At 52.7% G+C, this 26,774-nt stretch overlaps 2 protein-coding genes across 8 annotated transcripts in view; one reads left to right on the forward strand and one right to left on the reverse strand.

Annotated features, from left to right (window-relative positions):
• CCR8 (C-C motif chemokine receptor 8) overlaps window positions 1-26,774 on the reverse strand; it is a 155,116-nt gene that overhangs the window by 128,200 nt on the left and 142 nt on the right. For 2 of the 4 annotated variants that reach the window (XM_082412926.1, XM_082412922.1), the window contains exon 1: window positions 24,886-26,683. The gene's annotated coding sequence lies outside the window, so the exon portion shown is untranslated. Of the gene's footprint in view, window positions 1-24,885; window positions 26,684-26,774 lie in introns of those variants that run through there. The other 2 variants (XM_082412923.1, XM_082412924.1) reach the window with 2 other exon arrangements.
• Window positions 11,751-20,928, forward strand: XIRP1 (xin actin binding repeat containing 1). 4 transcript variants are annotated; one of them, XM_082412714.1, is made up of 3 exons: window positions 11,751-11,889; window positions 14,751-18,108; window positions 18,536-18,671. In XM_082412714.1, exons 2-3 carry the CDS (start codon window positions 14,755-14,757, stop codon window positions 18,542-18,544), a joined length of 3,363 nt encoding a protein of 1,120 aa, XP_082268840.1. In that variant the 5' UTR covers window positions 11,751-11,889; window positions 14,751-14,754; the 3' UTR covers window positions 18,545-18,671. The 4 variants fall into 4 exon arrangements, with proteins under 4 accessions (XP_082268840.1, XP_082268837.1, XP_082268838.1 ...); XM_082412711.1 differs by having other exon boundaries at window positions 14,751-20,928; XM_082412712.1 differs by having other exon boundaries at window positions 11,752-11,889; window positions 14,754-20,928.

Here is a 26,774-nt window from a genome sequence, read left to right on the forward strand (position 1 = left end):
ATAGAATACTACTCAGCCATAAAAAAGAATGAAATAATGCCATTTGCAGCAACATGGATGCAACTAGAGATTACCATACTAAGTGAAGTAAGTCAGAAAGAGAAAGACAAATACCACATATCACTTATATGCAGAATCTAAAATATGGCACAAATGAACCTATCTACAAAACAGAAACAGACTCACAGACAGAGAACAGACTCGTGGTTGCCAAGGGGGAGGGAAGGACTGGGAGTGTGGGATTAGCAGATGTAAACTATTATATATAGGATGGATAAACAACAAGGTCCTACTGTATAGCACAGAGAACTATATTCAATATCCTGTGATAAACCATAATGGAAAAGAATATAAAAAAAAGAATGTCTGTATGTGCATAACTGAGTCACTTTGCTGTACAGCAGAGATTGGCACAACATTGTAAATCAACTATACTTCAATAAAAGAAATAAAAATAAAAAATAAAGAAAGAATGACCTCAATGTTTGGAGGCTGGAGCATCTAGAAGGATGGGTGGCCATGACCTGAGATCAGGAAGACGCAGGCTCAGAGATTCAGGCAGTTCTTCTTTGGGAGCTAAGTCCTTCCACCTCTCCCCCCAGAGGCTTCCCTGTGTTAAAAGATACTTTTCAGAAGGTAAAACCATGACTCTCATTACAGAAGTAAAAACGAACGCATGTTGAGGAATTTATTTTACTCATATGATCTGAGAAAACCAGGCAGATGTTATAACCGATTCCAAGGAAAGCTCAAAACAGCACAAATTTATATGGTAAAGGAATGTTGAGATGAATTGCAAATGCGGACAAAAATGAACAGGGCTAGAACCTGAAGACCCAGAAAGGTATGTTGCAGATGGTGCATAGTTATCTACTGAAACACGGAATTTTTTCTACACCTGATTCTCCTGTCAGAGTACTCAACATGTAAGTCTCAGGCAGGGGCAGGAGCAGAGTGAACAGAATGAGAAGGTGGGTTTGACATCTGCTAGCAAGATCCAACAAAAGACAACAGGAAGAAAAACAAAAATGACACATGTCAACACAAACATTTTGCATTGGATTCATTATAATACTTTTTGACTGGTTAGTCTTTCTTTGTAGAGAAGTTGTTATAGACTAATGCTTGTGTCTCCCCAAATTCGTATGTTGAAGATCTAACCCCAATGTGATGGTATTTGGAGGTGACTCAGTTTAGATGAGGTCATGAGGATGGAACCCCATTGATAGGATTAGTGTCCCTATAAGAAGAGGTAGGGAGACCAGAGCTCTCCTTCTCTCTCTCCCCCACACTATGTGAGGGCACAGGGAGAAGGTGGACATTTGCAACCTAGGAGGTGGCTTTCACCAAAGAACCAAATCAGCAGATGCCTTGATCTTGGACTTTCAGCCTCCAGAACCGTGAGAAATCAATTCCTGTGGTTTCAGCCACCTAGTCCATGGTATTCCATTATGGCAGCCCAGCTGACTAATACAGAAGATGTTGATATTTTTTTGGTCCAGTCACTGTGTAATCAGCCACCCGGTAACATTTTACATTCCACTCAAATGCAATTAGACCAGACTGAATGAAAACAAGTGTCATTCACCCACTTTCCTAGTCATTATTGCTTTGGAACCAAGAAAGTATTCCTTTTGTGCAGCTGCTCCTGAGCGCACATAAGCCCTTCTTCGCTGTTGGTGACTAAACTGGAGGTACAATTATTTCTATAAATAAGTAATAAATTTAGTGGTATCCTCTCTTATATGTTCTTTTTTTCCCCATCCCTTCTTCTAGTCCAATTAACATGCATGAGAGACAGGGAGGGAGAGAAGAAGTGAACACTTTGCTATACAGTGACATTGGCAGAGCAAGAGGACACACTCTGGGACCAGATAGAAAATCTTAGACAGTCACCCATACTCTTGTCAAAAGAAGAATGTGTTGGGAGGAAAAAATTTCCCTCTACCAGCTTAAGTTCAGTGGTTGGGGGCCTGTGAATTAACTAACAACAGACAGATTAACAGGAGAGAAGACAAAGTTTATTTACCAGGGAGGCTTCAGATGAATTGGCTCCCTGGACATCCAAAGATAAAGGTTTATAAACCCACTTAACGAGAAGAAAGGAGGGAGAAAGGGCTTCTGTGGAAGAATAAATGGAAGGTAGGACAGTTTCAGATAAAGTTTGTTTAAGCAATTACTCATCCCTGTGATGGTGGTTAGCCTCCTTTCTGGCTGTAAACCTGCCAGGGAGGATTTATACCAACTGTATTTTCCAGGAGGTCCTGCTTAAATCTACAAAAGAAGTTGAGATCAGGTTTTTTTCTGTGACTGCTGTTTGTTCAGATGTTTTTAGCTCAGCAACTGACAAAGGATTAATCTCCAAAACATACAAGCAGCTCATGCAGCTCAATATCAAAAAAACAAACAACCCAATCCAAAAATGGGCAGAAGACCTAAATAGACATTTCTCCAAAGAAGATATACAGATTGCCAACAAACACATGAAAGGATGCTCAACATCACTAATCACTAGAGAAATGCAAATCCAAACTACAATGTGGTATCATCTCCCACCAGTCAGAATGGCCATCATCAAAAAATCTACAGACAATAAACGCTGGAGAGGGTGTGGAGAAAAGGGAACCCTCTTGCACTGTTGGTGGGAATGTAAATTGATACAGCCACTATGGAAAACAGTATGGAAGTTCCTCAAAAAACTAAAAATAGAACTACCATACGACCCAGCAATCCCACTATTGGGCATATACCCTGAGAAAACCATAAGTCAAAAAGAGACATGTACCACAACGTACATTGCAACACTATTTACAATTGCCAGGACGTAGAAGCAACCTAAGTGTCCATCGACAGAGGAGTGGATAAAGATGTGGCTCACATATACAATGGAATATTACTCAGCCATAAAAAGGAACAAAACTGAGTTATTTGTAGTGAGGTGGATGGAACTAGAGTCTGTCATACAGAGTGAAGTAAGTCAGAAAGAGAAAAACAAATACCGTATGCTAACACATATATATGGAAATTTTGAAAGAAAATGGTTATGAAGAACCTAGGGGCAGGATGGGAATAAAGACTCAGACCTAGTAGAGAATGGACTTCAGGACATGGGGAGGTGGAAGGGTAAGCTGGGACGAAGTGAGAGAGTGGCATGGATATATACACACTACCAAATGTAAAATAGATAGCTAGTGGGAAGCAGCCGCATAGCACAGGGAGATCAGCTCGGTGCTTTGTGACCACCTAAAGGGGTGGGATAGGGAGGGTCGGAGGGAGGGAGACATAAGAGGGAAGAGATATGGGGATATATGTATATGTATAGCTGATTCACTTTGTTATAAAGCAGAAACTAACACACCATTGTAAAGCAATTATACCCCAATAAAAAAATTATAGATAATATAAATAAATATTAAAATATATAAATAAAATAAATAAATAATAAAAATAAAATAAAAGATTATTTTAAAAGAATCTTCACGCCGCTGAGGTGAATTTTGAATCCCTACAGGTGCAAAACCATGCGGGATCTTAGTTCCCCAACCAGGGTTTGAACCCATGCCCCCTGCAGTGGAAGTAAGGAGTCCTAACCATTGGACCGCCAGGGAACTCCCAAGAGGGTTTCTTGAAGGAAAGGGCTGTTCTTCCTCCCGCCTCAAGTCTGATAGGGGGGCTTCAAGAGAGCATGGCTTGAATTCCCTGGAGCTGACTGGGGTGTAAGTGTGAAGCGGGCCACTAAGGTCTGCTGTGAGCCCCACTGGCAGGGCAGATAGAGAGAGGTCACAGAGTTGACCTGAGGTTGTGCCACCTTGATCAGGGGATGTGGTGCACCCTCAGGTGGTGTCTCCAATGCTGAGCAGCCCACAAGAGGAAGAGCCAGCATCTGGGCATCTGACTGCCCCCCAGAAGGCACCACCAACACTTTTTCTGCCCCTGAATCTCTCCTCCCTCTCCTCCCCTCACCCTAAATGAGGCTGGAGTGACATCGTGAACCAGTGAAGGGTAAAGAGGGCTGAGAATAGGGAGAGGGAATAGTGAGGAAGCCAGCCACACCTCCCTTCCTCACCGAGTTTCCAAGCTGAGCCAGGGCAGCCTGCTGGGACCCCACCAGCTCACCTCCCCTGCTGCTCAGTTTGCCCTTCAAGTGTTCTGACCCTTCCAGACTCTTAAGTTCAGAAGTAGGGCAGGAGAAGAGATAAAGGTGGAAGCTGGATTGTCTCTAATGACCCAACCTCAGAAGTCATAAAGTATCCTTTCTAGTCACCTGGATTCTAGGAGATGGCACAGAGACTGCTTTCTCTCAAACTGGAGGAATGTCACATTCACGGTATAAGGAATTCATATAGGACGGGAGATACTGGACTAGCCATCTTTGGAAAATACATCCAATCTGTCCCATGAATAAGCAACCACATCACAGAGTGGTGGACCCAGTAAATGAACTCAAGTTTTGTTAGTACCTTTTGTTCAAAGAGGAAGGAATATATGTCAACATTCTAGAAAGTTTCTCCTGCAACTTGGAGAAGATAAAAGCTTTGTTGGTAAAGAGGGTTGATTGACAGTTATGAGGATAATTCACTTATCTGTGTAATCTGCCTCTTTAACAAAAATGCGGGCTCTGTGAGGAGATCTAGATAGATAGGTAGATACACAGGTAGATAAATTCTCCAGTGCTTAACCCAGAGCCCAGTACATAGTAGCTGTGCAAAAAATTCTTGTAGAATAAATAAATGAAATGACGAAATGCAGTGCCTGGACTTCTGAGATGAAGTGTCACTTGATGAGGTGCTGCCACCTTCTGGTCACTGGGGACCTTGCCAGCCATTTCCAACGTTCCATTTCCCCATCTGCCTTTGGAAGGATGCACCCGTCTCTTGCCATAACCTTTCTAAGTTTACAGGGCGCTTTCCTGATGGCTGATTGGTTTGGGTTTTAACAACAACCCTGACTCCTATATTGATTCCCATTTGACCAGTAAGAACCGTGAAGACCAGAGGAGTTATTTACCAGAATTCTCTCTCCCTGATCTCCACATGCTCACCCTGAGCCCCGCTCAACCCTCCACGGCCTGGTGTGGCTTCCTCCACTGAACTGTGGCTGTTCTGGCCGAAGTCTTCAAGGGCACCCTCATGGAATCCAGCAACCCCTTCCCTCCATATCTCACTCTGTACAGCACTGTACACTGTCAATCTCTTCCCTCCTCTAAGTACGTCCTTCCCTCAGCATCTTCCATAACTAACTTCTCCTCAGATTTTCCCCTGCCTCCCTGGCTGCTGCTTCTCCTCTGCTACCTCTCTACAGTCCACCTTCCCCAGGGCTGTCCTGAGCCCACTTCTCCTCACAGACTCCTGGGAGAGCACCTCCCTCAAAGCCTCGATTCCCGCCTGCACACAAGTGGGCCACCAGGTCTCTGTCACCAGCCCAGTCTTCTCTCCCAGCTCCAGATCCGTTCATCCAGCCCCTGAAGACGGGCTCTCCTAGGGAATGGCATCCCCACCCACTCACGTCCCCAAGACAGAAGGCTGGGGACCAGCCCTGAGTGCTCCTTCTCCTCACAGCAGAGTCCACTGAATAGTTGTCAGTCTGCTCCCTCAAACCATGCACCAGGCACTCAGGCATCTTTTAGCTCTTTTAGGTCTTGTCTAGTCTACCCCCTCGGCATCCCTCCGACGAGCACCTCCTCCCCTCCTCTCTGCCACCACTAACATCTTCATCATTCAGAACGTGGGCCGCTATGACCGGCCCTCATCACCAGCCTCCTGTGACCCAAATTGCCTCTGGTTAAAACCCTTCAGGATGAGGCCTAAACTCCTTGCCTGGCATCCACAGATTAGCCCTGCCTGCCACCCAAGACCAACCTCCATCCTCTGCCCATCCACCCTGCCCTCAAGTCACACCATGTACACCTCTGTGCCTCTGCCCATTCTCTTCCCTCTGCCTGGAATACCTTTCTTTCATCTGCCTATATCTAAAGCATCCCATACCCACTGTACAGACAGGGAAATTGAGGCTCAGAGCACTAACACAACTTGTCCAAGGTTGTAGAGCTGGGATGTGGTGGAGCTGAGGAACCAAAGGAGGATGGTCTGAAACCTGCTCCTTTCACTCCAAAGCATCCAGGCTCTGCTGCAAGCCTCAGTTTCCCCAAGTGTAAAATGCGAGGAAGGAAAGACTCTGGGCTCTTCCTGCTCTGACTTCTTCCCTAACCAGGATTTCTTGATTCGGGGATGCTCTAAAGCTCTCTGGTGGTGACCTGGGGGTACTAAGCACAGCTGCCTAGGATCCCCTAGCCAGCCACTCAGTAGAGAGTGCTTGGGCCAAGCTCTGAGCTGGCTGGGCGATGTTACAAGTGGACAGACATGGTCTCCTGCCCTCCCTCCCTCAACTGCTCCAGTTTCCATTCTCTATTAGTTTTCTGTAGCCGTGTAGCAAAATACCACAAACTTAGTGGCTTAAACAATACCCATTTGTTAGCCTAGTTTTGTAGGTCAGAAGTCTGGCACAGCAGGGCTGGCTTCTCTGCTCAGGGAATCCTAAGGCTGAAACTAATCCTCATCTGGAAATCAAACTTCTGTTCCAAGCTCATTCAGGTTGGTGACAGAATTCAAATTAAAAAGTTCTGCTGTGTGAAAGACAATGTCAGGAGAATCAGAAGATGAGGCACAGACTGGGAGAATATATTTGCAAAAGGCATATCAGATAAAGGACTGTTATCCAAAATATACAAAGAACTCTTAAAACTCAACAATAAGAAAACAAACAACCCAATTTTAAAAATGAGTCAAAGACCTTGACAGACATCTCATCAAAGAAGATACACAGATGGCAAATAAGCATATGAAAAGATGCTCCACATCATATATCATCAGGAAAATGCAAATTAAAACAACGAGATATCCCTACATGCCTATAGAAATGGCCAAAGTCCAGAACACTGACAACACCAAATGTTGGCAAGGAGTGGAGCAACAGGAACTCTCATTCATTGCTGGTGGGAAGGTAAAACTGGTACAGCCACTTTGAAAGACAGTTTGGCTGTATCTTACAAAACTAAACATACTCTACCATTCCATCCACCAAGCATACTCCTTGGTATTTACCCAAAGGAGTTGAAAACAGACGTCTACACAAAAACCTACACACAGATATTTATTGCAAATTTATTCATAATTGCCAAAACTTGGAAGCAACCAAGACATCCTTCAGTAGGTAAATCAATAAACTGTGGTACATCCAGACAATGGAATATTATTAAGCCCTGAAAAGTCATGAAAGAACCTTAAATGCATATTACTAAGTGAAAGAAGGCAATCCAAAAAGGCTATGTACTATACGATTCTAACTATATGACATTTTTTGAAAGACAAAACTATGGAAACAGTAAAAAGATCAGTGGTTGCCAGGGGTTAGAGGGGAGGGAGGGATGAATAGGCAGAGCACAGAGGACTTTTAGGGCAGTGAAACCACGCTGAATGATTCCATAATGATGGATACATGTCATTATACATTTGTCCAAATCCACGGAATGTACACCACCAAAAATGAACTCTAATGTAAACTATGCACTTTGAGTGACAATGATGTGTCAGTGTAGGTTCACCGATGGTAACAAATATACCATCTGGTGGGAATGATGATAGTGGAGGAGGCTGTGCACTGTGTGGGGGCAGGGGGATCTATGAGAACTCTGTACTTTGCGCTCAATTTTGCTGCAAACCTAAATTAAAAACTGCTCCAAAAAAACAAAGTCTATTTCAAAGGAAAAAAATATACACTGGATTTAGAAGGCTCAATTCAAAATAAAGAATGTAAAAATATCTCATTAATTTTTATTGATACATGTACATATAATATTTTGGAAATTTGAGTCAGATAAAATATAATATCAAAATTAATGTTACTTTTTTCTTTTTTCTTTTTACAATGTATGTGGCTACTAGAAAATTTTAAATGCCTTATGTGGCTTGCATTGTTTTTCTACCGGGCAGCACTGGTCTAAATCTTCAAAGCAACCGCATGACATAGGCACATTATTATCTCACAGGTGGGAGAAGTTAACGTAACAGATGCTGCTAGTGCCCCCGGATCCCTCACATCTCCCAGGGGTCACTGGCAGCTTCAGTGGGCAGTCCCTGTACAGGCTCACAGAGTCCTAACCTCAAACACACGCATCTCTCTGCCTGAGGGGCAGACCGGAAGTTCAGGGTAGCTAGTGCTTCTGGGACAGCCCTCAACCAGTGCGGTGAGGAAGGGTGGATAAATACCCCAGCTTCCTCACCCTGGGTGAGGCGTGTTCTACACCAGCTCCCAGAGGGTCCCCAGTGGTATCCAGCCCCAGCTGTCCACAGAAGTAATCTGCTTTCCTTCCCCTCCTCACTTCTTTACTCCCTCACCACCTTCCTCCCCTCCCAGTGAAATCACTTGCACCCAAATGCTCCTCTCAGGGTCTGCTATTGGAAGATCCCAAACTAAGACACTAGAATACAGAGAGCTGGAAGACTCTCAGAGGTTGTATAAATAGGAAGAGACAGGCTGGTGATTTGATACCAGCAGTCTGACACCAGATCCCACACTCAGAAACCATACCTCGCTGCCCCTCATGCCACAGTCATGACATTCCTACAGGAGGAGGGTAGAGACTGTGCCCTCAAATCTGTCCAGCTTTGAGCTGACCCCCAAGCAGAGCAGGAAGTGCCTTCTCTAGGTTCAGATGATTTTGTCAAGAGGCTGAGCCGACCTGTCTCCCGCAGCCCTGGAAAGGACCCAGCCTGGCCTGCCCAGATCTGTCCCTTGACACCGTGTCTGCTTCCCAACTGGAGGGAAGCCAGGACTGCCAGCCAGTGCTTTGAAGGGCACTCATCTTTGGACCAAAAGGACACACTGGGATCTGGGACCTGGGAAAGCTGGGGGTGGCAAGGATCCAGGGGAAGATATATGGAGCTTACTCATTAATTGAGTTTATATATACTGGGCACTGTTGCAAATGTGCTGTGTGTGTGTGTGTGTGTGTGTGTGTGTGTGTGTGTGTGTGTAATAAATGTGTATTCCTCATAGCAACCTTCTGAGGTATACACTATTATTATGCCCATTTTATAGGTGAGGAAACTGAGGAACAGAGAGGGTAAGTAACTTGCCAAGGTCACACAGCTAATAAGTGTCACAGATAGGACTCAAATTTAGGCAGTCTGGCTCTTAACCATTCCTGCATTCTGACACTCCTGAAACTTCTGGTGAGTCTACTGCCAGCTGCCCACTTTGAGCTCTGCCTGAGTACCAGTTCTCCTGGGAGACAGGCATGAACTTCTGACTAATCCCCAACTTTAGCAGAGCCCCACTCACTTAGAGGGATGGACTGACAGAGGAATGTGCCCTCAAGACTGGAAAGCAGTAAGCTCCAGAAGGGGGGCTGTAATCACTGGAAAATGACACCCTTCCCTCCTACCCCCTCCCCCAGGGCCCCTCTGCCTTTTGACAGAGATCAATTAATAAGCACAGCCATTCAACCTCAGTGTAATTATTTATTCCCAGCCTCGTTCCCCAAATAGTTTGAGGGGGCTTAAAAAGATAAATTCACAGCATCTCCACCAAAGACATTCTGATAAATAATGCCTGGTTCATTGCCTTAATGGCCTTGTCACTGACACCCTGATGATGTGATATTGTTAGATCATTACACATAGGGTGACCAGCTCATCCTGGTTTTCTTCGAACTTTCCCAGTTTTCAAACTGAAAGTTCCTTGTTCTGGGAAACCCCTCAGATGGGCAACAGGAACAGTTGTTTACCCTCATTACACAGGAGAGAGCCCACAAAGTCTACTTGCTAGAAGACTAAAAATTTAGCTCTGAGCTTCCTCAGAGCCAAGGCAAAGAGGGAAACACCGGGACTTCCCTAGTGGTGCAGTGGTTAAGAATCCGCCTGCCAATGCAGGGGACATGGGTTCGAGCCCTGGTCCGGGAAGATCCCACATGCCGTGGAGCAACTAAGCCCATGTGCTACAACTACTGAGCCTGCGCTCTAGAGCCCACGTGCTACAACTACTGAAGCCCGTGTGCCTACAGCCCGTGTTCCGCAACAAGAGAAGCCACTGCAATGAGAAGCCGCGCAGCACAACAGAGTAGCCCCCGCTCGACACAACTAGAGAAAGCCTGCATGCAGCAACAAAGACCCAATGCAGCCAAAACTAAAAATAAATTTAAAAATACAGAAAACAAAAAAAAATCAGGCGGTCATAAAAAGCCTCTTTCTTAATATTGAGGCCTGAGAAATTTCTACCATGAGTTATCACACGTGGTGAGTACAAAAGTGGGTTCCTTCTAGGTGCTTTTCTTACATATGTAGTAACAGCAGGCCCTTCTATAGCACATGCCATGTGCTAAGCACTCTCACAAAACCTTCTCATACGTGAATTCATTCAAGTCTCAAAACCACTCTAGAAGGCAGGCACTGAGGCTCCTCTTTCCTTGGCCTGAGAGGACGCACGTCTCCCTGCTCTTCCCAGGGAGAGCCAGGAGTCCACGGAGCAGGCGGAGGGGCAGGGAAAGCAGCAAGAGGGAAGAGGCCAGGGATGGGGGCTTCCAGATGCCCCTCTCCCCGCCCCCAGGCCAACACTGCCTGCCTGACATTGACTCAATGGAAACAGTGAGCAGTGCCTGGTGTCACTCCCTGGCACCAGAGGGCATGCCGAATGCCAGAAGGAAGATCCTGTTCTGCCAGGTAGCAGAACGCACCTGCAGGGCCTGCAACACGGAGCCTGGGCAAAATGCCTCCTTTGCGTGTGCTCTGCGTGGTCCCCTGACGCCCCTTACCACACCGCCCTTCCCGGCCAAAATGCCAGTATCTGTCAAGCCTACTAAGCCCCTTGGACTCTGGGCAGAAAAGGAGGGGCAGGCGTGACCCACCCCCACCTCCCAATCCTTCTGTGACTGGGAAGCTGATGATGACTCCAGGGTCAGAAATAACCCCCGAGTCAGCTCCCCGTGTGCCGCCCCTCCCCTCCCCTCCCCTCCATTCCCAGAAAGCCTGGGCCCTGAGTCAGAGGCAAGAGCCTGAAAGTAAACAAGGACCCAGATAATCTGCTGTGAACACCACAGAACCATGCTGTGGAATTCCCTGATAAATCAGGGACCCAGTGAAGAACTGAGGCCTGGAAACACAGATGTCTTTCCCCCAGACCCAGCTGTGTGCGCTCAGGGCTGAATATACCTGTGCTGTGGAGGGATGGAAGAGAGAGGGGAAATCTTTAGTGCAGAGGGAGTCGGGGAGAAGGAGGGTTGGGCCTTACTCTCAGGGGTTTCCAGGCCAGGAACTGAGGAGGAGGGCCCCAGGCCTGCCCTCAGGGGGCCTCCAGTCTCCTGGCAAGATGGACACACAGCACATGTCAGGAATAATCAGAGGCTGGTCTGGAGTAGGGAGGTGGGAGCTGGGCCACTCAGGTGTCAGATGCCCCTCCTTACTCATGCCCTCAAAACAGTCTGGGATAGCCGCACCCCACACCATGGCTGAGTCACTGACCCCAATCCTCTGATCAGACCGGGATGAATGAAGCTCTCCCCTCCCCACTCCTCTTCCCCTCCCCAGCAGAAGGCACATGTAACTGATTCCCGGGACAGACCAGTTAACTTCCACAAGCCCTAAAAATAACGGAACCACTTCATACTCTGAACTGAGCTTCCCCCCACCCGCCCCCACCTTGGCCCACCCACTAACCAGCCAGATAAAGGCAGCTGCTGGGGCTGGCAGGGGACAGAGACCTGGAGCCAGGGCGGCGAGAAGGCATCTGACGGAGCCGGCAGAGCTAGACCAGCCCCAAACAACAAGAGGAACAACAGCCCCTTAGGCCGCACCTGCCACAGACCCCAAACCCCCATCAGCCAAGCAGGACCCTCGGGTGAGTAACCCGCCCCTTTGTCTCTCCATGGTGGGGCTGGCTCTCCAGGCTGGGACCCCCTCTGGACCCTCGCAGGGTAGCATGTATGAGGGGAAGCTCTGGGTGGCGGAAGGAGGGTGAGGGGTGCGTATCTGGAGGCAGGTGAGTGGAGGGGACTGATAGAAAGATTCCAAGAAGAAGTTAAGAGAGAGTTATCGTGAGCCCCACGGGAGTTCCCAGAGCGGCTGCCACAGGCCTGAGGCCTGCAGAGGGGCAGGTTCCAGCCAGCCTGGCATAATCCAGAAAGGCTCGCGGGAGGAAATGGCCTGGGGTTGCAATTTTTTAAATACAGGTATGGAGTTCCTCAGGCTTCAGCGCTTCTTCCCAGGGAAGCCCCAGCTAGGCCCAGTGTCTGGAAGAAAGGACAGAGGAGGCGGGGGAGGACATGGAGGCTGGAGGTGGGTAAGTGGGCCCGACTCTGCACTGCCAGGACAAGCCCGTTGCCCAGCTGCTGTGGGTGAAAGTCTTGGCATATCTGGACCGGGAATGTCTCCCCCGGACTGGCCTGAGCCCAGCTCCCCACGTATCATGGCCTAGGGCCTGGGGTGGGATGCAGGCCATCGACTTGCCCAGTTGGAAAGCCCTTGGGGAAGATCTGGTGGGGACACAAGGTGGGGCGACCAGCTCTGAGTCTGTCCAGATGTAGAGGTGCATCTGTGTGGAGGTGCTGGGCCAAGAAAGAGCAGACCTGGAAGCAAAAGTAGGGGTCTCCCTGAGAGGCCGGCCCAGCCCTGGGAGGCCGAGCTCAGGGACACCCATTGAGGCTCAGGCCCTGCACTAAGTCTGGTCCCAGTTCTGAACTCTGCCCTCACCCCGCCCGTCCCTGCCCTCAAGAAACGCGGTGGGAAGGCCTTGCTACCACCTGGCGGAGCCTCCTGGGTCACATCCTTCCCCTCTTGGGGCCTGTTTCCCCGTCTGAACAGTGAGGGGGTTGGGCTCAGTGACCTCTGCGGGTCCTCAGGTCTGCCATCTCTGGACTCTGTGATGCTGACAACTTGTGACCATAGTAGGGATTCTGGAGATTCCTGGGGGTGGGGATGGGGTGGAGCTGGTGGCCTGTACGTGCCATCTGCTCTGGCCACCCTGGTGACAGGACAGGGAGGAGGTGGGGACAGTTGAGGTCTGCCTGTGGCAGAGGGTCCTCATGAGAACTCAGAGACTAAAGGAAGCACCCGGAGCAGGTAATGAGACTCGGGCTGCCGGTTTTAGACGTCACACTCCTTGGGGCTCGGATGCCTTTGGTGGACATGTCGGGGTTGGGTGGGGCACGCAAGGCTCAGTTTCCCCCCTTCTGAGGTAGCCGTTAGAAGAAGTCCTTCCCCCTGCCCCAGGTTGCTTCGGCCAGGACAGGGTTCTAGCACTGGTCATGCTGTAGGCCAGGGGCCTGACACCAGCTCAGGAGGCAGGATCAGGGAGCCCAGGGCAGAGAAGGAGATGAGGTGGGCCCAGGCTCCCAGGGTCCCACTGGCTGAGCCTGACCTCTCCCCAGCGCAGGGCTGCTGTGCTGAGGCCAGGACCTCGGCTATATTTAGCACCGAGTGTGGAGCAGAGCAGTGGGTCAGGGGCAGCGAGAGGGGGAACGTGCTTCTCACACTTTTCCTACTGGCCTCTGGGGACTGTTAGTACACCTGTCACAAGACAGATAAGACACCGAGGGCAGAGACCAGAGAAGGGCTTGAGCGGTGGGAGGCCATGGGGGGCAGGGATGGGAGGGGCCTTGGTGGAAGCTGATGGGCATGAAGAGGGAGAAAGAAGAGGAGCACAGGAGATTCCAGTTGCACACAACTGGGGATGAGGGTCCACGAGTGAGGGGCGGGGCTATCTCTGCAGGAAGGCCCTTGGTCGCACTGCCTCCCCTCCCTGTGGGTGTCACCCTCACACTCTCCTGGGGTGCCTTCCGGGGAACAGAGGGACACCACGGCCACTAAGAAAGCTTCACACTCCCTACCTATAGGGTCTAGGAACTCCGAGCCAGCACTGCCTGCCTCTCATTTGCCAAGATCTGACTCTGGGCCTCTTCTTTAAGTAAGAGTGGTTGGGCCAGAAGATCCTTGAGGTCGCCCTAGCTCAGATCTTCTGAGTCTTGGCACAGAAAACCCTAACTAGGATTCAGAATCAGGCTCTGCCTAACCATGAGATACCTGGTGAACCCTCACTCAGCCTCGCTGCTTCCACTGTAGCTCGGGCTGCTGGCCCCTGCTTTGCCTCCCTGGCCTGGGAAGGGTGAGTGGAGACCCAAGAGCTAAAGACTGGGCAGGCCACCACCACCCCGCCCCCCTCCCCCGTGAAAGTGACAAGCGCGCCCTCTGGTGTTACGAAAGGAAACATAACTGATGACTATTTCTCTCCATGGAAAATAGTTACCAGTTTAGGGACCTGCCTCTCCCTGACTGGGACCCCTTAAATCAGAATTCCCCCAGGCCACTCACCTGGGAGTCTGCCAGGGAAAAACTGATTTTGGCAAAGGCAGGCAAGGATGGGCACGTCCAGTTTTCCCACTGGAGGTTTGGGCATCCCTTGGCTGAAGGACAGAGCTTCAAAGCCCGCAGTGCCCTGTTTGCTCCCTAGCAACCCAGGTGATTCTGGGGAAGCACCTTGATGGATGGCTCCATGTGCCTTAAACTCAAGACTTGTCATGTATCAACCACGCAGGTGGCAGGGTGAGACCCAGGTGAGGTCTGGAAAGGGAGGGGGTCTCTAAGCACATGCCACAGCAGGGCTACTCTGCCCCTGGGCCCTGCTCCCTGCCATTTCTCCCAGCAACCAGCCCCATCCCACCTAAAGCTCCCCGCCCCATCCTCATCTCTTCCCCCTCTCCTCAGAAGGATGGCCGACGCTCAGACGCAGGTGGCCCCCACCCCAAGCATCCCCGTGGCAGCTACAGAGGACCTGCCCCTCCCTCCACCACCTGCTCTGGAGGATCTGCCGCTGCCGCCACCCAAGGAGTCCTTCTCCAAGTTCCACCAGCAGCGGCAAGCCAGCGAGCTCCGCCGCCTCTACAAGCACATCCACCCCGAGCTCCGCAAGAATCTGGCTGAGGCTGTGGCTGAAGACTTGGCTGAGATCCTGGGTTCCGAAGAGCCCACTGAGGGTGACGTCCAGTGCATGCGCTGGATCTTTGAGAACTGGCGGCTGGACGCCATTGGGGACCATGATAGGCCACCTGCCAAGGAGCCCGTGCCCAGCGGCAATGTCCAGGCCACGTCCCGCAAGTTTGAGGAAGGCTCCTTTGCCAACAGCACAGACCAGGAGCCAGCTGGACCTCGGCCATCTGGAGGGGACGTCCGTGCAGCCCGCTGGCTGTTTGAGACAAAGCCGCTGGATGAGCTGACGGGCCATGCTGAGGCACCGGAAGCTACAGTGAGGGAGCCTGCAGCCAGTGGAGATGTCCAGGGTACCAGGATGCTCTTTGAGACGCGGCCACTGGACTGCCTGGGCTCCTGCCCCTCCATCCAGGAGCAGAGCCCCTTGGAGCTGCGCTCAGAGATCCAGGAGCTGAAGGGCGATGTGAAGAAGACGGTGAAGCTGTTCCAAACAGAGCCACTGTGTGCCATCCAGGACGCAGAGGGAGCCATCCACGAGGTCAAGGCCGCCTGCCGGGAGGAGATCCAAAGCAACGCGGTGAGGTCTGCCCGTTGGCTCTTCGAAACGCAGCCTCTGGACGCCATCAACCGGGACCCCAGCCAGGTGCGGGTGATCCGGGGGATCTCTCTGGAGGAGGTGGCCAGGCCCGACGTCAGCGCAACTCGCTGGATCTTTGAGACACAGCCCCTGGATGCCATCCGGGAGATCTTGGTGGACGAGAAGGACTTCCAGCCATCCCCAGATCTTATCCCTCCTGGTCCAGACGTTCAGCAGCAGCGGCATTTGTTTGAGACCCGAGCACTAGACACTCTAAAGGGGGAAGAGGAGGCTGGAGCAGAGCCGCCACCCAAAGAAGAAGTGGTCCCCGGTGATGTCCGCTCCACCCTGTGGCTATTTGAGATGCAGCCCTTGGATACGCTCAGAGACAAGGTCCAAGTGGGTCACCTGCAGCGGGTGGGACCCCAGGAGGGTGAGAGGTTCATGTACGAGCGTCTATCCAGTGATGGTTCCTCAGCACTGTCCCTCTCTCAGAGTGCCCCCCAGAGGGATGGGGTGAAGGGAGATGTGAAGACCTTCAAGAACCTTTTTGAGACCCTACCCCTGGACAGCATCAGGCAGGGTGAAGCTTCGGCCCACGGGAGCATAAGCAGAGCAGAAGGAACTGATTCTGCTGGGCAGTCCCAGGACATAGGGTCCCCGGTGTATGCCATGCAGGATGGCAAAGGCCACCTCCATGCCCTGACCTCTGTCAGCAGAGAGCATGTAGTCGGAGGTGATGTACAGGGTTACAGGTGGATGTTTGAGACACAGCCCCTAGACCAACTAGGCCAAAACCCCAGTACCGTCGACGTGGTGCGGGGCATCACCCGGCAGGAAGTGGTGGCTGGAGACGTGGGCACTGCCCGGTGGCTCTTTGAGACCCAGCCCCTGGAAGTAATCCACCAACGGGAGCAGCAGGAACGACGGGAAGAAGAAGGAAAGCCTCAGGGAGGCCCTCAGCTTGAAGCATCCCCCAAGGGTGATGTGCAGACCATTCGCTGGTTGTTCGAGACATGCCCAATGAGTGAGTTGGGCGAGAAGCAGGGGTCAGAGATCACAGATTCCACACCCAAGGCCAAGGCACGGTCCTCCACCTGGATGTTCACGCCCCAACCCCCAGACAGACCAGAAAGCTCCAGGGAGCAGCACCTTGAGGTCAGCCAGGTCCAGGCTGGGGAAAGACAGACAGACAGACACGTCTTTGAGACTGAGCCTCTGCAGGTCTCAGGCCATCCCTGCAGAAGGGGGCCTGTGCGATACTGCAGCAGAGTGGACATCCCCTCAGGGCAGGTGTCTCGTCAGAAGGAGGTTTTCCAGGCCCTGGAGGCAGGCAAGAGGGAAAACCAGGGATCCAGGGTAATCCCTGAGCCCATCCCAACAGGCTCTGTGCACAAGTTCACCTGGCTCTTTGAGAATTGCCCCATGGGCTCCCTGGCAGCTGAGAGCATCCAAGGGGGCAACCACCAGGAAGAGCAGCCCGTGGGCCCCTCAGGCAATAGGGTGTGGGAGAGGCAACAGACTGCAGTTGAGGGGACCCTGCGGACTCTGCACGCCACGCCTGGCATCCTGCACCACGGAGGCATCGTCATGGAGGCCCGAGGGCCAGGGGAGCTCTGCCTTGCCAAGTATGTGCTCCCAGGCCCAGGGCAGGGCGGCCCCCACGTTCGGAAGGAGGAGCTGGTGTCTGGTGAGCTTCCCAGGATTGTCCGCCAAGTGCTGCACCGTCCAGACGTGGACCAGCAGGGGCTGCTGGTGCAGGAGGACCCAGTGGGCCAGCTTCACCTCAAGCCACTGAAGCTGCCAGCACCAGGCAGCAGCTGGAAGGTCGAAGACATGGACCCTGAGTTCCAGCAGTTGCTGGCTTGTGGCCTCGGGACCTCGGTGGCGAGGACTGGGCTAGTGATGCAGGAGACAGAGCAGGGCCTAGTGGCACTGACCGCCTACTCTCTGCAGCCCCGGCTAACCAGCAGGGCCCCCGAGAGGAGCAGTGTGCAGATGCTGGCCAGCTGCATAGACAAAGGAGACCTGAGTGGCCTGCACAGTCTGCGGTGGGAGCCACCGGCTGACTCAAGTCCAGTGCCAGCCAGCGAGGGGGCCCAGAGGCTGCCCCTGACTGAGAGCATCATCCGTGTTCCCCCACTGGACCCCAGCATGGGGATGGGGCATCTGAGAGGGCCGGGGGCCACCCCCTGCCCCCCACAGGCCATTAGAAAGGCAGTCCCTCTGGCTAGGGAAGAAAAGCAGGAAAGCAGGTGCACTGGGCAGAAAGGGATGGAAGCTTTGGGAAAGTCAGATGGAGCCACGACTATGCCCCTGGGACCCAAGTCCCCAAACCTCCAGGCTGCCATGCAGAGTCTGCGAATGGCAACAGCTGAAGCCCAAAGCCTGCACCAGCAAGTTCTGAGCAAGCACAAGCAGGGCCCCACCCCTGGAGCCGCCTCTATGCCCTCCCAGGATAGTCTTCTGCAAGTACCGGCCACAGCCACTGGGACTGCCCAGAGCAACACCAGGCCTCTGGCTGGAGGTGACCCCAGGATCCCAGCAGCCCCCAGAAAGGTCAGTGGGGAACAGAAAGCACTGCCTGGAGGGCTGCCTAGGGGGTGGGTGACTATTCAGGATGGCATTTACACTGCTCACCCCATCAGGACCTTTGACCTACCGGGGGGTGTCTGGCCTTCTGAGAGAGGAGCCTTGCCAAGGGGCAGGGAGACTGCGCTCCCGTCCCAGGCTCCCAGCCCACTCCTGGAAGGCCCAGGTCAGAGTCTCGGGCCTGGGCAAGAGGAGCCTGGGAGCCACACACAGAAGGCCTGGGGACCTCCAGAGAAGGTGATGGCAGGACTCGGCCCAGGGGTCCTCCAAGCTGCAGAGACCACCCTGAAGGCTGCCCCTTTAGCCCCCCACACTCTGGCCTCTGGGCCTCAGGCTGCAGGTGCCAGCCTGCACTCCCATAATGCCTCTGTTCCGCCTCCTCCTCCTCTCCCAGCTGCTGTGACGGGACCTGACTTCCCAGCCCAAGCCGGCCATGATGAGAATTCCATCCAGCAGGCCTCTGAGCCCACGCAGGACCCCCTTCTCCAGTCCCACAGCAGCCCTGCTGGCCAGAGAAGCCCTGGGGATTCACAGACAAAAACCCCGAAACTGGAGCCCACCACGCACCCAAGGAAGAAGCCCCAGCTGCCCCCCAAACCTGCACACCTAAGCCAGATCCCGCCCCCTCACTGGCTGCCCAAGCCCTCAGCCCTCTCTCCCAGCTCCTCTAAGGAAGTGGGGCAAGGAAAATACAGACAAGGTGAGACTGGTACAACTGACCATGACCCTCGGCCAACCAAGGTCCCCACCACTGCAGGCCAGGGCCGAGTATCGCGGGCTGGATGCTCCACTGGACAGAGCCAGCACAGCCCCCAGCATGACTCCAGCACCGTGGCCCCCAGGCCCACCAAAAGTCAGGCTGCGGGCAGCAACGACCAGAGCCCTGAGCCCCTCGAGCTCTCAGCTCTCAGCAGTGACCCCACCTCACCGCAGCAGGGCCCCAGCCCCTCAGGAAAGAAGTGCACAGACAGTTCCCAGCAAGGGGTCCCTGAGAGCCCCAAGATTCTGCAGGGAAGCCAGCAAGACCTCCAGGGCCTCCTGAGCCAGGTGCAAGCACTGGAGAAGGAGGCCAAAAGCGCCGTGGACGTGCGGGCACTGAGGAGGCTCTTCGAGGCTGTGCCCCAGCTGAGAGGGGCCCCTCCAGCTCCCGCTGCCCCCCACAAGCCCGAGGCCTCAGTGGAGCAGGCCTTTGGGGAGCTGACAAGGGTCAGCACGGAGGTGGCCCGGCTGAAGGAACAGACCCTGGCCAGGCTGCTGGACATCGAGGAGGCCGTGCACAAGGCTCTCAGCTCCATGTCTAGCCTCCAGCCTGGGAATAACACCAGAGGCCGTGCCCAGGGACCTCTAAAGGACCACAGTGCCCACAACGTCAGTGTCACAGACAGCAGTAGAGTCAGGCCCAACTGCCCAGGCCAGGAGGTCAGGAGCCAAACTGCAGTCAAGAGCCAAACTGAGGGTACATGCCACACTGAGGTCCAGGGTCAGGCCAAGGTCAGAAATCACACTGAGGTCAGAAGTCAAGCAGCCCCAACTACCCCTTCTACTCGGAGGCTGGAGACCTTGAGAGAAGAGTCAAGCCTCCCTCGAGTGTTACCTCCCAGCAGAGATTCACCCTCCTCCCCAACCTTTATCTCCATCGAGTCGGCCACTAGGAAGCTTCTGGAGGCTCCCAGCCCCAGGTGCAGCCCCGAGGTCTCAGTGAAAAGCACACACCTCCCCCAGGATGTGGGCCAGGCTCAGCCCCGCCAGAAAGATGTCTGGAACAAGGCCGGGAAGAAAGAAGCCACCCAGTACTCCGGACAGCCCCAGCATGCCCCTGCCTCAGCCAGCCCCCTGCCCACCAGGCGGCAGAAAAGTGTTCTGGAGCTGCAGACTGGGCCCGGTGGCTCCCAGCACTATGGAGCCACAAGAACAGTGACCGAGCAATATGAGAGGGTGGACCAATGCAGGACCTCAGTGCTCACCTCCCCCACCACGGTCACCGAGCCCGCAGAGCCGCCCAGGGGCCCAGGCCCCCACCTCGGGCTCCACGCCTCCCCCTTGCTGAGGCAGTTCCTGCACAGTCCAGCTGGTCTCAGCACAGGCCTGGCAGAAGCTGGGAAGGTGTGTGTGCCCTGCGGCCACTCCCAGCCAGATGCCCAGTGAGCCCCTCCGCCTCCCACCACAGCCTCCCACCCATCCCCAGGGCCCTGGGACGGAGGTGGGTGCCTACCTCCTGCACAGATGAGGCAAGGACCAAAAAGAAAGGGCATCTTCTGAGACTTGTGGGCAGTTTCCCTTTTGTCAGTTCTTGCAAAAGGGGGGAAAGAAAAGTTGCAAAGAAGCCCCTCTGAGTAGCCCAAGCCCAGGAGCTGGATGGGGGCTCACAGCTGCTCGTGGAGGATGTAATCTGTACAGGCACACACACTCCTCTCACAGGCCTGGCCCGTGTGCCAACACGAGTGAGTATGCACGCCACTGCCTGAGACAGAACCCCGTGAGTGACCTTCAGCCTTCATTTCTTTTAATACGAGTCAAATGTTCTCAGTCTTCTGCTCTTTAATTCCTGGGGAGGACAGGGCCAGCTGCATTGGTCTCTGTTTCAGATTGACTAGGGCCCCAGAAGGGCCCCTTCATTACCATCTCCCTCATTCAGCGAGTCATCCTGGCAGCACAAAGGTCATACAGAAAAGGTCGGCGATCACCAATGTCCCTAGAAGCCAAAGGTTCTCTCCACCCCCAATGCCCCTGACTCTGTACCCCAAATGGGAAGGATACAGTCTGAATAAACCCAAGTTTTATTCCCTCCTCTCCGTGTCTAACTGTGCATCTGTCCCAGAGTCTGAGTTCTCACTGTAGGGGAAAAACAGCCACACCTCCAGGTGCCCTGTGTTCCTGGCAACAGCAGTGTTGGAAAGCTCTGAAAAGCCACCCCTTCTTCTACCATCTTGGTTGGGAATCAGAAAGGCCTGCCCATCCCCCATTCTCCTTGCTCCCCATGCCCCAACACATACATACACTGCTGCCCCCTACCTTGGACACCACCCTGCAGTGGAATCTGAACAGAATCCTGCCCCAGAGTGGAAGAACGGCTCAGTCAGGCCCGGGAAGGAGGGAGGGCCACAGCCAGGAGAACTCCAGTGGCCAAAATGGCTGGGCCACCTTCCTCCTGGTCAGGCCAGGTGCAATGTGCAGAGCAGAGGTTCCTGGGAAGGGGAGGGCACAGATCCTGGCCTGGAAAGTCAGAATGATCTGGTGAAGGGCCCTTTTCCATACTTTCAAAAAGCACTGAGCGCCTGCTGCATGCCAGGCCTGTTCTAGGCAGCTGGGACACAGAGGTGAGGTCGAATGGGGTCATATACTCAGGGAACTGACTTTCTAGAATGAGGAGGCAGAGAGACTATGAATAAGCAGAAACAATCAGTTCAGGAATAAGGGTGATGCACCTGACTAAGCCATTCTCCCACTCTGGGGTAGGAATCTTAAAACATGATGATGTGACAGTGATAGGTGATTGCCTTAGAGAGTGTGGCCAAGGCATACCCCTCCAAGGGGAAAAAACTTTTCAACTGAGATCTGAATAACAAAAAGCCAGTTATGGGACAATCAGGAGGAAGTGCCAGCTAGGCAGGGGGACGAGCACATGCAAAAACCCAGAGGTGGGAGTGAGTGTAGTTCCTGGATTGCCTAAACACACTTTCGTATAGGTGGACAACTATGATTGCCCACCCCTGCCTCCCCCGCCCCACACACACATCCTGCCCCCGATAAGGTTAGGTGGAAACTTGTCCATACTTTGCTTTTGTTGAACAGGTAGGCTCCCATCATACCACCAGCCCAGGGATCAGCCCTCCACACCCCTCCCAGCCCCATCACTGCCTGCTCCACTGACAGGGGTTCCCCTGGGGCAGCAGAGCTCTGAGCTGGAAGCAGCCTGTCCCCTGGAAGAGTGGTGTGTATAAGCAATTACGATAGGAAATCTGCCTACCTGGGCCGGCTACACATCTCGCTATTACTCCCTCGCCACGGGTCCCCCTCCCCCGCCCTCTGTGGGATCTCACTTGATTACAGGGCCCAGCAACTTATGACATGACTGTTCTCAGTGTTCTCATTTGTAAAGTGGGCACGATTATAAGTGCCTACTATTGTGCAGATTAAGTGAATTAATATATGTAAAGTGCTTGGAACTATGCCCAGCGTCCGGAACTCAAGGCTGTTCACTTCTCCTACTGTAATTATTAGTTTTAATCTATCTCTTGTTCTCACCTCCAGGTGGAGTCCCTGTCTCATTCATCTCAGTATCCTTACTGCTTATCACAAGTGCCTAGAAGGCACTGCACAAACGTCAAATAAATGAACCCCTGGGTGAATGAAATGATTGAGTGAATTCACTGATTCATCCAACTAACATTTATTGAGCACCTACTTCATGCCAGGTTCCATCCAGGGTGCTGAGAATAGAGATGAACATGGCAGAATTTATCCCTGACCTCATGGGACTTAGAGAGGGAAGACAATATATTATAAGCAGAGAAGGTAATTTTAGAAGGGAGCGATACTGTGAAGGAAATAAAAACAAGGTCAGCCCACGAGAGGAGAAGTGGCAGTTACTTTAGCTTGCGTGGTTGGGGAAGGCATCTCTGAATGACAGAGGAGCCAGTCCTAATAGCTGGAGGTGGCGGCCTAGGGGGAAGAGTGGGGAAGAGGTTGGTGGATGGGTAGTGAGCGCACCGGATGCAGCGCGCAAGGAGAGCAGCGGCCGCTCGGTAAGGCCTCGCCCAGTGCCCTCACAAGCTATCACACCTGCCGTCACACCTGCTGCAGAACCCCAGGCACCGCCTCTCCTCCTGCCGGGGGAGTGGGCGGCATTTCCACGCGGGCCGACTGGGGGTGGAGCATGCAGCGCCCAGACCCCGCTCCTAGCCTGGAGGGGGCGTGTTCCCACCCGCCGTCGCCAAGGTGACAATGACATCACCTCGGCCGCTGGGTTCGGAACTTTTCGGGCGGCGGTAGCCGTTGCTGGGAAACACCCGGCAGGCGCGCAGCCAGGGGCAGGCTCCGCGCGGCAGACGCCGGACGCCAGTACACGCCGTCCTGGCCGGCCCCTGCTCGGAGCCTCCCTCCCGGATTCCAGAAGGATGCCAGTTCCGGTCCTCACCCCTGCCGCGGCCCCATCCAGGACCGTCCTGCCAGCCGGGAGCCTCCTCCCTTCTCATTACTCTTGTCACTGCCCCTGTTCCGAACTTATCCAACAGTCCCCATCTTCACCGCCATCACCCTGTCCCAGGCCACCATCCATCCCCGCTTTCCTGGACCACTGTCATAGCCTCCCAAGTGGTCTTCCCTTTGCCCTGTCTTTACAGTCTGTCATCCACCTGGCACCCAAAGCTCTTATCAAGAGTTTACCTTGGGGCTTCCCTGGTGGCGCAGTGGTTAAGAATCTGCCTGCCAATGCAGGGGAACCGGGTTCGAGCCCTGGTGTGGGAAGATCCCACATGCCGCGGAGCAACTAAGCCCGTGAGCCACAACCACTGAGCCTGCGCGTCTGGAGCCTGTGCTCCGCAACGGGAGAGGCCGTGATAGTGAGAGGCCCGCGCACCGCGATGAAGAGTGGCCCCCGCTCTCCACAACTGGAGAAAGCCCTCGCACAGTAAACGAAGACCCAACACAGCCAAAAATAAATAAATAAATAAATAAAGTTTTTTTAAAAAAAGAGTTTACCAGACCAAGTCACTCCTTTATAATACCCTCCACAGGCTTTCAGCTCACTCAGCCTGAAATCTAACTCTTCTCAGGGGCCTGTAAGGCCAGAATGCCTTGCCTCTCAACCATCCTCTCCAGCTTCATTGCCCCACTCTCCTCCTCACCCACATCCCCCTAGTTACACTGGCATTCCTGATCTTCACAGAACACACCAAGCTGATTCCTGCCTCAGGGCCTTTGCACCTGCTGTAACCTATGCTAGGAAGTCTCTTCTGCAAGATTTTTTTTTTTTTTTTGCAAGATCTTTAGTGGCTGGGCTCTTTCTCACTCACATTCCAGTTCAAATGTCTCTCCAGAAAGACCTTTCCTGATCCATACCTCCTCTGCCTCCCCCACCTATCCCGACACCCACCCACTCCCCATCTATAGCGGCCTTCCTCCAAGTTATCATGCTGTGCTATTTTTGTTTGTTTTCCTGAGAACCTATCACAGCAGAAAATTATCTTGCTCACATATTTGATTGTTTATTGTCAGTGTTCTGGATACTATTCCTGCATGGCAAACCACCCCAAATTTAGTGGTTTAAAAAACCATTTTATGATGCTCATGAATTCTGTGGGTCAGGAATTTGGACAGAACACAGTGGGCATGGCTTCCCTCTGTGCCATGATGTGTGGGGCCTCAGCTGGAAAGTCTCAAAGAGTGGGGGTAATATGACAGCTAGGGTCTGCAAACATCTGAAAACTCACTCACTCACTCAAATGTCTGGCAGTTGATGCTGGCTACTGGCTGGGACCTCAGCTGGAATGTCAGCCAGAACACATATGTGTGGCCTCCCCGTGTTGCCTGGGCCTCCTCACATTATGGCAGTCTCAGGGTAGTTGGACTTCCTGCGTTGCATCTCGTTTCCAAAGGCGTGTGTCCCAACTAACAAGACAGAAGCTGCATTGCCTTTTATGATCTAGCCTCAGAAGTCACACACAATCACTTCTGCTGCATTATGTTGGTTACAAGTAAGTCACAAGTCTGTGTATATTGAATGGAAGGGGTATTAGACACTACCTTTTGATGAGGAAGAGGCAACGTTCTAGAAGAATATGTGGCCAACTTTGGAAAGTGCCATCTCCACAGGTAAATCTCCCTCCACTGGAGTATCATCTCCATGCCAAACACTTCTCATTTGTTTATTGTTGCATCTCCAGTGCCTAGAATGGTACAAAAGCACATAGTAGGCGCTCAATCCATGTTTTAGAGTGAATAAGTGAAGGTTTGTCTTTCAAGGAGTCATTTGAGCCCAGTTCTTCTCCCTGTAAGTATAGTTCCTGTCCCATCCCTTGATTTTGGCCTGGTCTGCTCTGGAGGAAGCCCAGTGTTTGCGTTGGAAGGTGGGAATCACGTATAGTTTTTTGTTTGTTTTTTGTTTTCTGGCAGGGACTGCAGGGTGGGGGAGAAAGGGCAGTTATTGGGGATTGAGCAACATGTAACCAAATGAGATTCTGGAACAGTGTTCTACTGTAAGGGGTGTTGAAAACCCAGTCTGTTTCTTCTCATTCTGAACTCTGGAAATGTCCAGGTGAGGACTGTGGTTTTGTCTTCTGGGCCATGGGAAGCAGGAAAGCGGCCCAATGGGAATGGAGCTTTGGAGGGGTGCCTGGGGCAGCAGAGAGGGGGTTGGAATAGCTAGTAGGAGCCCCTGCAGAGATCTGGGCAAGAGGTGGCCCTGAAGCCACCCACACACCTATTAAGGTATGCAAACTCTCCCTGCTTTGTGACTGGTGAAGGACCCTCCATTTGATCTTCGCAAAGTCCTGAAGCCAGTACAGTTTCTCCTCTTGTTTTCTCCTGTCCAGGAGGGATGAGCCAGAGAAGTCAACCCAGGCTTCTCCAGGCCCCATCTCCTCACATCGATCTGTGGCTTACCCTTCCCCCTCCCTTCCATCTCCACTGTGGCTCAGGAAGAGTTTGGATGTCATTACAGCAACAGCGTTCCCAATGCCCTTCCCACCTCCAGTGCCACCCCCAAACTGTCAATCCTCCAGTCCAGCCCTACAATGGCTCCTCACCACCTCCACCATAAAATCCACACTCCTCACGTCATTCAAGGCCCTTCTTGTGCAGCTGCCACCTGTGTTTATAGCCTCTCTCGCTCCATTCCCCCAAGAGAATCAGACCTTCCAGGTCCTTTAATGTTCTATCCAGGCTTTGTCACACCACCCTGGCTTTGTCCAGGGTCAGCTTACCCACTGGGCACAGCAGGCATGGATGGAGCCTCAGGCCCACAATACTTGATGGGCCCATGAAAATATTCTTCTTTTAAAATCAACAGGAAAAAAAGAACTTTTGGGTAGAAGAAAATGGTTTGGTATATAACATTAGTATCTTCATCTTTAACCACCACAGTTGTAAAATATATTCTTAAATATTTTTTTTATGGAGGAAAGAGCCCATGCAAGCCCAAGTGCCTAGGGCTTACGAAAGTCATAATGCAGCCCCCCTCATTTCCCCCTCCGGTTCATTTCTGTACAGCTTGGTGTTGAAGACACAGCTCTGAGGCAACCTCTTCAAGGAAGCAGAAGCCATGGAGTGTGTCCTTCTCTGACCTCTCAACTTTATGCAGTTTTGTAGCTTGGAAAACGCCGTTGTAAACTTTCGGTTTTGTACGTGTCCCCCCTCTCCCGCTACTGTTGGTACCTGCGAGTCAGCGACACACACTTTTTCTCCCTCAGGAAGGTACCCGCTTCCCACCTGTGGCAGAGCTGCCAAGTTAGACGACTATCTAACTTCGGAAGAAAATTCTGGCAGAGGCTCAGCCCGGGGGCCCCCGGCAATTGCCCCCTGGTCCTGGGACACTAGTCCCGGGTTGGCGCGTGCAACCGGCAGCGGCGGGTGTTGGGGGCGTGGGGGGCGGGGCCTCGGGTTTAGCTGGCGGCCGCTCGGCCGCACGCCGCTGC

Source organism: Balaenoptera physalus (genome assembly GCF_965194825.1).
Source record: "Balaenoptera physalus genome assembly, chromosome: 11".
Taxonomy (NCBI): domain Eukaryota; kingdom Metazoa; phylum Chordata; class Mammalia; order Artiodactyla; family Balaenopteridae; genus Balaenoptera; species Balaenoptera physalus.

Excerpts from the sequence above, each read along its gene's own strand:
- XIRP1 (XM_082412711.1), top strand. The coding sequence starts at position 14,755 with ATGGCCGACGCTCAGACGCAGGTGGCCCCCACCCCAAGCATCCCCGTG.